At 50.8% G+C, this 9,708-nt stretch overlaps 2 protein-coding genes across 2 annotated transcripts; one reads left to right on the top strand and one right to left on the bottom strand.

Annotated features, from left to right (window-relative positions):
* Positions 1 to 617: 617 nt before the first annotated feature.
* On the top strand, positions 618 to 5,515 carry HOO65_060185 (uncharacterized protein; the record flags this gene model as incomplete). Its single annotated transcript, XM_071003600.1, has 5 exons — positions 618 to 715; positions 783 to 3,357; positions 3,415 to 3,422; positions 3,464 to 4,703; positions 4,769 to 5,515. 5 exons carry the CDS (start codon positions 618 to 620, stop codon positions 5,513 to 5,515), a joined length of 4,668 nt encoding a protein of 1,555 aa, XP_070857535.1.
* Positions 5,516 to 5,716: 201 nt separating this feature from the next.
* HOO65_060186 (uncharacterized protein) lies at positions 5,717 to 8,162 on the bottom strand (the record flags this gene model as incomplete). The annotated part of the gene is made up of 2 exons (XM_071003707.1): positions 5,717 to 7,638; positions 7,709 to 8,162. The coding sequence occupies 2 exons, from the start codon at positions 8,160 to 8,162 to the stop codon at positions 5,717 to 5,719; spliced, it is 2,376 nt and encodes a 791-aa protein (XP_070857536.1).
* Positions 8,163 to 9,708: the final 1,546 nt, after the last annotated feature.

Below are 9,708 nucleotides of genomic sequence, written 5' to 3' on the forward strand. Positions count from 1 at the left end.
TTTGGCTAAATTTACTGTCTCCCAGAAATCTGGTAAGTTGCGTCAGGTATGTGGTTTGGAGATTCTAAGAAAAGAGATTTAACTAGAGTAGGCGGGCTAGGCCTGTATTTTCCATCTTTTTTTTTTTCATGTAGTGGGGATTTAGCTTAGAAAAAAAAAACAACTTGTGGGGAGGGCATAGGGAGTCACGTGTGATAAGCGATTTATCTTATCGCAGATATAGCTGGTGATGCCTGCCCACTTGTGCTTCTTACCAATGTTGGCTGATAGCTATAGAAACAAGATGTGTTTTTTGTGCGGGCTGTATTTGCTTGACCAAAAGAAGCGTTCATTTGGGTATAGAAAAAATATATTCTGAACACTTTAGAAGATAATTATATTTTCAAAAGATTCTTACTGTTTACCGCTGCTCTTGCTGGCAAAAGCCTTGCTTGGCCCAACGTACTTACACCTCCTAATCGGGACAAGATCCTTCCAGACCCCCACTTCGTGATGTAATTGGCTGACCCGGAAAAGTTCTGCATCAAACACTCCAACAAGGGCGATATCCTCATATGCGCCACGACAACCCTCTCCTTCACCGACGAAGAGAAAGATAATAGGGTCTGTTTTCTAGAATGGAGGGCTTGACTCAGATACCGCAGGACATTGCCAACTCCAAGGCAGTGGCCATAGTACAATGGATCCAGTCTCAGCCTGAAGCTTCCCACTCTCAGTAAGGCCATTTATCACATGTTGCTTTTCTTATTCGCAGCTTCTGAATCTAACATAATACACCACAGGATATGCACTGATGTTTTCGCTACACTCTGCACCGAGGCGGCTGTTTCTACGCCCCAGACTGCTAGAGACCGTTTCGTCTCATTTGTTGAGCTGTGCGGCAAATCCAAGGCTAGCACCCTGCGGAACTTCATTTTCAGCAAGCGTGTATGCCTGGATGTATACTCTAACTACATGGCATGGAGCAGTGAAGATAATGACCGTAGTCTCCGCCATGTACTGGATCTGGTCAATTTTGTCATCGCCAACAACCCTGACAAAGAGATTGCCACAGCAGTGCAGGGGACGATAGCTGAGTCCCTTGTTCATGCTATGCTTCGACAGTCGACTAAGCCCGTTGTCAAGGCCTCGATGAAGCTACAGACCCTTCTTATATCAAAGGGCTCCTTGGACTTGGAGTATATTTCTGATGCTTACGCAAAGACGGCGGGCTTGGACTCGCATATGAATCACTGCCAGGTCTGGTGCAAGTACATCAGCGAAGTTTTACAGTGGATGGGCCAACAGTTCATTTGCCAGGTGGCTGGAAAGCTCATCGCTACTGTCTACATATCTATTCGCTCTGCTTCAAAGGAGGGTGGCTCTCTGGAATCTACGCCTTTTAGTATGCAGACGTGGAGACACCTGCTCACAAACAGTCTAGGCTCCGACCCAAGCTTCGTTGTGGCAATTATGAATTACATATTTCTGCCCCTTTTTAAGGCTGAGCGTTCCGATTCGCTACTATTCCTGGAAGAGATGAATAGGTCCCATGAGGAGGGACTGGCTACCACGGCGGATCTCGACTCCACGGCATTGCTGCAATTGGCTGCTTTGCAGGTCGGAAAGAAGGCTGGTCTTGTGGAAGAGCCTGTTTTTTCCAACAGATCATCCAAAAAGAGCAAAAACAACATCGAGCCCATCATCCTCAAGGAGCAGATTCTGGATGGTGTCCTGGGCCAGGCCTCGTATGATGTCCGCCTCCTTGCCATGTCGCTGCTTGTATCTAGCTCTTCAACTACGCGGCCGTACTCTACGACCGCGCTGAATCTCCTGCGCAAGTACATACCAGGGTATTTTTCGGAGTCTGACGCCAAGTTTCGCGTTGATTTTCTCGGCATCGCGAACTCCATGTATAGGCGCATTCGTGGTGCCATTGCCCTAGTTCGTCGCAGCATGAAGACCCAGCTCCAGAGCGGCGAGCCTATGAAGGTTGATGGAAGCTCAAACTCTGAGCCCAAGCTTAAGAGGCAGAAGCAAGAGCTTCAGCACACTAATGTGCTTAAGATCTCCATTGACGAGCTAGAGGCTGTATTGAAGGAGCATCAGGAATACCTTAAGTGGTATTTGAATTTCATCAAATGGGAGCTAGTACCGACGGCTTCGTATCAGCGCCACACTATGGGCCTCAAGGTCCTTGTCAAGGTCATTAAGCAGGAAAACGATGAGGCCCGTATCTGGGCTGGACCTGAAGACGACGCCCTGTTCTTTGAGACTTTTGATGAATCATGGTCGCGTGTTCTCTTTGACCTTTTGATGGATCCCTTTGATGATATTCGCGACGGCAGCGCTCTAGTTCTGAAGGCTGTCATGACAAACCCTCGATTCAGCAAATTCTTGAATGGACAGACTGCAGTCCAGACAATCACAAACTTCTTACCTAGAGCAACATCCTTGGCCACAGTTACTGGCCGTGCCGACTACGCTAATGGAGTTGCCCGAACCTATGATCTTTTGTATCGTTTCTCGGAAACTCCCGAAGCCCGTCTTGCCGTCCTTAATGGAATCATAGCAACATTGAGCGAGAAGGTTGCTTTGGCCGAAAAAGACTTGGGAGTAGCTGTCCTGGAGGCTCCTACCCATGGGGAGTTTGCTTCTCTGGGTTATATCCTCCAGACTTGTCAAGAAACCACTTATGAGAGTGCCGAGCTACAGTCAATGCTTGAGATCCAGACCAAGCTGATTTCTTTTGGTACTCGTATGTGGGAGCTTGTTTGCGATATCCTGTGTGACAACTCACCTGAGGGCTTTCTGCCTGATGATCTCGAGGAGGTTGATGGAATTGGCACCAAAGATGTGCTCAGCTTTAGTTTCCGATCCGTCGATGAGTCTAGCAAGCTTTTGCGTACCATAATCATCGGAGCTAAGAATCTGAAAAAGCCAGGCTTGATTTTCCCCTCAAGACAAGATCTAATTGCTGTTGGCGACCTGGCATTCACACAACTGGCTACCTTGAGACACCGCGGTGCCTTTACTACTGCCGCACACACGTTTGCTTCGTGCTGTCAAATCAGCGAGAGTTATGAAGAAGACCCTACTCCCGCTCATGAAACTCTGCTGGCTCAATGGTACCAGCGTTCTTTAGAAGCAATCTCCAACCAGGAATCTACTACGAGGCGCTCGGCCGGCATTCCTGCCATGTTCACAGGCATACTGATGGCCAACTCACAGAATCCATCGTTCGACCAGGTCATGTCAAAGCTGATTGAAATTGCGGGCCAGCCGGCCTCAACGGAGTTTGGCACAAAGCTGTGCCAGGTACATGCGCTTAACAGTTTGAAGGACATTTTCAAGAGTTCGCAGCTCAGCTATCTTGGGGTGCGCTCGGATAAATATCTATCCAAATGTTTAGCGTTAGCAGCAAACTGTCTGCAGTCCTCTGTGTACGTAACTATTTCCTTCCGCTGTACCTATGGTGATACAGGTTTACTGACTTTCGTGGTAGCTGGGCTATTCGCAACTGCGGCCTCATTCTATTACGCTCCATCATGGATTGTCTTCTAGGTACTAACGAAAATAAGACTATGATTGAGGCTGGGTGGGATGGCAAGGCGTTGCGCATTCAATACGACAAATACCAAAGCGTTCCACCTCTTCTTCTGCAACTCCTCAAGGAGGGCTCATCAAAGCTTAAGCTAAACCCTACCATGGCAAGTGCTGCTGAGGCTGTCTTTCCTGCCCTTGACATTATCCGCCGCGCTGGCCCTCCCAAGGAAATCCGGGATGGAGCACAAAATTACATTGCCGAGTACCTCGACAGCCCTGTGTGGCATGTTCGTGAGATAGCAGCTCGTGCTTTGTGCTCCTGCTTGCTGCATGGTGATTGGATGAGCGAAATTTCAATCTTGCTCGACAAGGCGTTTGCGGATATCAGTCGAAATGGGCAGAACTACATCCACGGCGTTCTCTTAGCTTTTGGATGTGTTCTGCAGCGTCATTGCGAAGTGCAGCCGGGGCGTCTAATTATGGAATGGAAAACACTCCTGCAGTTACTTAAGACTACAGGCAATAGTCTTAGCACAGAGAGGAGCTTTCATCCGGAGATATTTGCCGCGTTCTTGGCGCTTCTTAGCAGAGCCCTCGAGTTTTGCATTGAGAAAATGAGCCAGGTTGATGAGGATCTTTTTGCTGTCTCTCTTCCCTCAGCCAAGGTAATTTCTCTTGGCTCGCTGGCTCGTATTCAGTATGTGCGCTGGAAGGTGTCTTGCGCTGTGATCCAGAAGCGGTTTGGTGAACTGAGCGAGATTGCTGAATTCGTTAAACACAACCCCAGCACAGCTACCATGTTTTTAGATACTGTCCATGACATGCTCAAGCTAGAGGAACTCTCGATATCCGAGATTAGACAATTGGCAGCTATCCACATGGAGATCAGCTGTAACGACTGTCCGTACGATCTTATAGCCCGCAACCTAGCGGCGATTCTCACCCATACGTTTAGCCCCAGATTTACTGCTACCAAGGAGGAGCTGAAGCAGGCAGCTAGTGATGACATGGATCTAAGCAGGCTAATGGATACTACTCTGACACCTGCTGTGGGCGACGGCTTGATTCTATTGAGCGGAGTGAAGATGCTACGCGATGCTTTGGCCGAGAGACCTGAGGCGGCTAACTGGTGGAAGAAATGGGCGGTGTTGATGCGCCAGAGTGTCCACGACGATCAAGTAAGTTATTTTTCCGCGAGGTGGCTAATGCACACGACGACGTCAACGTACTAATATTTTCATAGCCCTTTGACACTCGTTATGCTGCAGTATCAGCTCTGGCTACGTTCTTTTCTGGGCCTTTCGCCGAGCAACAGCAAAGTCTTCCCGATGCCTTGTTCGCACTATATGACGCATTAAATGATGACGACGATCAAATCCGCGAGCTTGCCGCTACGGCTCTGTCGCCAGTTCTTTCTGGGGCCACGCTGGTTCCTGTCGAGGCTGCAGTGGCCCTGTCTGCGTACATGCAAAAGACTTTTGCTGAAAACAAGGCTTTCCGCCAGGAAGTCTTGGCGCGTATGACAGGCTACATGCCCTCCAGTGTTGATTCGTTTGTGGCTAGTGTCAGTAACACTACTATGGAAGAAGAAAGCGGCGCTGTAGTTCAGCTCAAAACAGCACTGACGCCGAATAACGCATTGTTTGCAGTAGAAGAGAAGAATCTATTCATTGACGAGATCCGCGAGACACAACGCTGGCGGCAAGTGTTTTCTGCTCTGGCATGGACAGATGATGAGGCGGAAGTGCGCATGCTGACCAAGTGGACCGCCGAGGGCCTTGATTTGCTAGTCCAAACAGCAAGGGACAACTTCGATGGGCCGATTGGTTGGGCGTCCAAACCAGCTGTGTTTGCAGTGGCAGCACGGATTCTAGTGGCGGCTAGGGAACTGATGAATAAGGGCTTGGGCATCGACATTGAGGCGAAAATGACATTATTTGAGGAGACGGCCAAGGCTAACAGTGTCTCTGGTTTGCTACTAGAGATGTAACCAACAATGAAGGATGACATCACATGGCAAGATGAGCAGCAAAAATGTATGTCATGACAGATATATTACAGTATATTTATCATTATTATATTCAGCTACTGTTGTATTTATTATCGTTATCATTAGTTGTTTGTATTGGGTTCGGCTTTAGCGCATGGTGGTACAGGGAAATGATAGTGCCACAACATATCATAACAGTCATCAAGGCTTGGATGCAAGTGCTGCCAAGCGTTTTATCTCATCATCTTCCAGACCCAGCTGCCCCAAGCGGCCAGCAAGCAGGGCATTCTGGTTTCTCAGTCGTGCTACCTGCTCTTTGAGCGTATCTCTCTCCAGCTTCAACACCCGCGGGTCCTCTGCTGCAGCTGCGCCAGGGACTACAGCCGACATCGGTCTAGCAGATCCTAGGTCGCCTGCTACTGAACGCGGGACGCTTTCTGTACCTGCAGCTCGTCCTGGTCGAATCCCCGCTGGCGATGTGCCATAATTGTTTTCTTTGCCCATGCTACCCTCGCTACTGCTTTGGCGGTTGTGCGAAGCATCTTTTTGGGTCTTTAGTGCGGCGGCAGCGGCTCGTCGTGCCTTCTTCTCCTCTTCATGACGCGCTCGTATGCCTTGCTTCATCTCGCGCTCCTCGCGCTTCTCAGCAGCTCGCCGTGCCTTAGCCTCCTGCTTACGCTGGCGCTCGGCTTCTTTGCGTGCCGCCTTGCTCTTTGAGGGCGTGCGATGAAGCAGGCGATCGGCTAGACTCCGGTGCTCCTTTTTGATGCTGCCACCACTACTGCTGTTGGGTGCAGCAGAGGACTTGGAGTCGGATCGAGAGCGTGACCGGGAAGATGAGCCGGATGCAGAGGATATGGAGGCGGCAGAGGCGGAGGCAGCATATTGCCGTTGTGGACTGGCAGCAAGCTGAGTAGAGGAAGTCGATGGTGTGGTTGCACGCCGTGGACGATGTTGGCTCTGGCTACGTCGTGGCGATGTAGTGTGGGGTGTGTGCATGCTGGCAGAATGCATGTGAGCGGATTGGCGGCGGTTTTGCAGATGGTTACGAAGACGGTCCTTGCCTTGGCTGTTGGCCACAGCGGCGGCAATTTCTTCGGTCGATGCCATCCATTCCGCGGATAGGCGGGGAGGCGTGGCCAGGCTGTCGGTGCCATGGGTCTTCATAATGGGGAAGGTGTAGTTGGCGCGGTGTGGCGACAGGTAGCCGTTATGAGTGGCCATAGGAGCGTCCGTGGAAAGGCGTTCAGGCGTGTGGTTATAGCTGTGTATACTAGAAGAAGGACGATGTGGTGATGGAGGACTGGGGGTGAAGTGCTCAGGCTCTGAAAGGGCGGAGATGAAGCTCTCATTATCATCGTCGTCACTGTCGTAGGCAGAAGGCGTGCTGTTGCAGGCGGCGTTGAATGTAGGGGGAGGGCCCTCAAGGGTGTCTGCTATGCTCCGCATAGACTGGATGGACCGGCGAGAGCTACCCGGTGGAGAGCTGAGATGTGAAGGGTCATATTGGGAGTTGTGGTAGCTGTGGCTATGGTTGTGTTGCTGGTCTGTGGGGTACAATGAGTGAAAGGCATGTCTGGAGTCATGCTCAGCAGCTGCTGCTGTCGGCACTGCTTTCTCGGTAGCCAGAGTCTCGGAAGAATTCGTTGACAAGCCGCCCTGACCGTTCGTAGCTGTCTCTGGGGGGTGCTCGTAGGCCGACAAATCCACTGTTTCCATCCACTTGTAGAACTTGACGGCATCGCCGCAGATGGCACTAGGTGTCCCACGCTCAATCATGAAGCGCGGCACGTTTCCACCAGGGTTACTACGTGTTACCATTGCCCACTCAACAGCAATGTGGCCATCGGCGCCCTCAATCTCGCGGATCGACTCGACGCTCTCATAGAAGCCACGAATGGTACCATGCACGGGCGGGCTGGCCGGGTGGTCACACGGCTTAGACACCACGATTAGCTCGCGCAGTAGGCGTCCAGAAGTGGGGGTGGCGGTGGCGTCGGAAGTGACGGTGGCGGTGGCGGATTGGGTGCTTGCTGACAGCGCACTGGATTCACAAGTCAGAACCATAGCGACGAAGTCGCGTGGAGCGGTGGGGCCAGGAAACTGGGCGCCCATACGGAGAACTGTATGCGCAGTTAGAGGAAAGGTTAGCTGGTGTGGTACCATATACTTTGCGTGTGCTTATATGCGTACCTTGCACATGACAGCTGTCGGTGGCAAGATCCTCAAGCTGCTCCTGAGCGCTCAAGCCACGGATCACCTGGCCGGTGCGCAACGCCTCGGGAAATTCAGCCATGAAGGCGTTCTTCCAGCGGTCAAACGGCACGCGGGTATCAACACTTCGACGGCCGAACCACGTGCCCTTGTTATCGGCGGCAGGCAGGCGATATACGGCGATCCCGAGCTGGTCGTCTTTGCCGCTGGCGCCCTTGACCTCTTTCCACTCACGCCGTAGGCCCTCAACCATCAGACGCACGTGACCATCGAGCGGTATTTTGGCCGGAGGAGCAGCGGCAGCTGGTAATGAGGCGATGATGGAGCGTCCATGAAAGATTGTGTCGTCGAGAATATCAGTGAAATCGGCGGAATGTGAGATGTCGTCCCATTCAATGGGCTCTAGTACGTGGAAGATTGCCTGTGAAGTCATGGCGAGTTCTGAGGCGTGGGGGGATGGGAGAGAAAGGAAGGGGGAGGAGGAAGATAAGGAGAATGCGGCAGAAGAAGAGGTATATGTGGCGGAGATCTAGATGCAATGGAGATGATGTAAGAAGCGCAAACCACTCAGACGGGTCCGGGTCCGGGTCGGGCCAGGTATAAATTGAGGAAGAATACAAGGCAGCCAAGAAAGGAAGACGCTCTAGAAGGAACAGGAAGGAAAATAACAAGACAAGGACGAAGGTAAAGCCAAAAATAAAGCAAAAGAAAATGGGATGAAACCGGAGAGACAAACAGGGGGCGGCCTGGGGGGAAGGGGGTTTCCTCCGGAGTTAAGAAACAACGACAAGACCAGCGACACACAAACAAGACAAGGCAAGGCAGGCAAGCAAGCAGCCAAAAGGAACCGAGCAACAAAATCCAGGAGCAGGAGACAAGCAAGCAATGTAGGGCAGAAATGCGAGAATATGGTGGTGAAGAGGAAGCAGGAAGAGGGAAGAAAGATGGGTGAAAGGTGGCTGTCAAATAACAAAGTTCAATCCTAATAGTCAAGTTAAAACAAGACCTTTCCCCCTTTGCTTATGCCAGCTTGCTATTATCCTCCGTATGGACTCAATACTCACTTAGAAGGCTTAGAAGTCTGGAGGACTAAAAGGAGCTCTAACTAAACCTTAAAGGCGTTTTTGGGTGGTGGCTATTTTATTTGGTGCCTAGAACGCACAGCCCGAGGCTCCCGTATCCAGCCCCCAGTCTTGTAATCTTGTTAATCTATTAGGCCTATTCTGGATCTGATCTCAGTTAGGCTGGCCTGTTTGCTTGAAGAAAAGACAAGGGGGCCATGGCACCAGCAATGCAGCAATGTTTTGGCTGGTGCCTGAACTCTTAGACTCCCCCCCCCCCCCCAGCCATTATTGCTTTGAGATGGGAGGCCAAAGTCAAAGCTAGATAGATGGCTAGCTAAGAATAAACTAGGCAATGAAGAAAGGGAAACTGAGCCTGCTCGATATGAACAGCCAAGCTTTGCGTTCTTGTTGGTGTTGGTGCCTTAATGTCTTGTCCCATTGCAGTCCGAGGAATCCTAAGCCTCTAACTATACTGCACAACCAGCTATTCGTCTTGCCACTTATCCCTTGCAGCATCGAGCTTTCGAAACCAGATCGAGGTCTAGGAGAAACAAGCAAAAGAAAAGAAATCCCAGACACAGTAGCCATTTGCGTCTGCCTAGACATCACCCCTGTTGTTTCTAAATTCCAACCCCATCTAGGCTTCCGGCTTCCTTCCTCATTGGTAAAAAAGGAGCGATTAATTGATTGCAGTGGAAATAATAAGCGCTACGATAAGAAACAAGACTTATTGACACTGAGGAGGAACGGACAGCGTCACCAATGTAACCCTAACAAGAGAAAGCTAGCGAAACCTAACCCTCGTTCGGCTGCTGTTGTTGTTCCTGGCCGTGTGCCAGCTTTAAAGCGTCTGCTCTGCAGCTTCCACAATAATCTTTGTACCAGTGAAACAGTGCCTTGCGCCGTTCGGCCAAC

The sequence above is a fragment of the Ceratocystis lukuohia genome, assembly GCF_044167205.1.
Source record: "Ceratocystis lukuohia strain C4212 chromosome Unknown Supercontig6_pilon, whole genome shotgun sequence".
In the NCBI taxonomy this organism is placed as follows: domain Eukaryota; kingdom Fungi; phylum Ascomycota; class Sordariomycetes; order Microascales; family Ceratocystidaceae; genus Ceratocystis; species Ceratocystis lukuohia.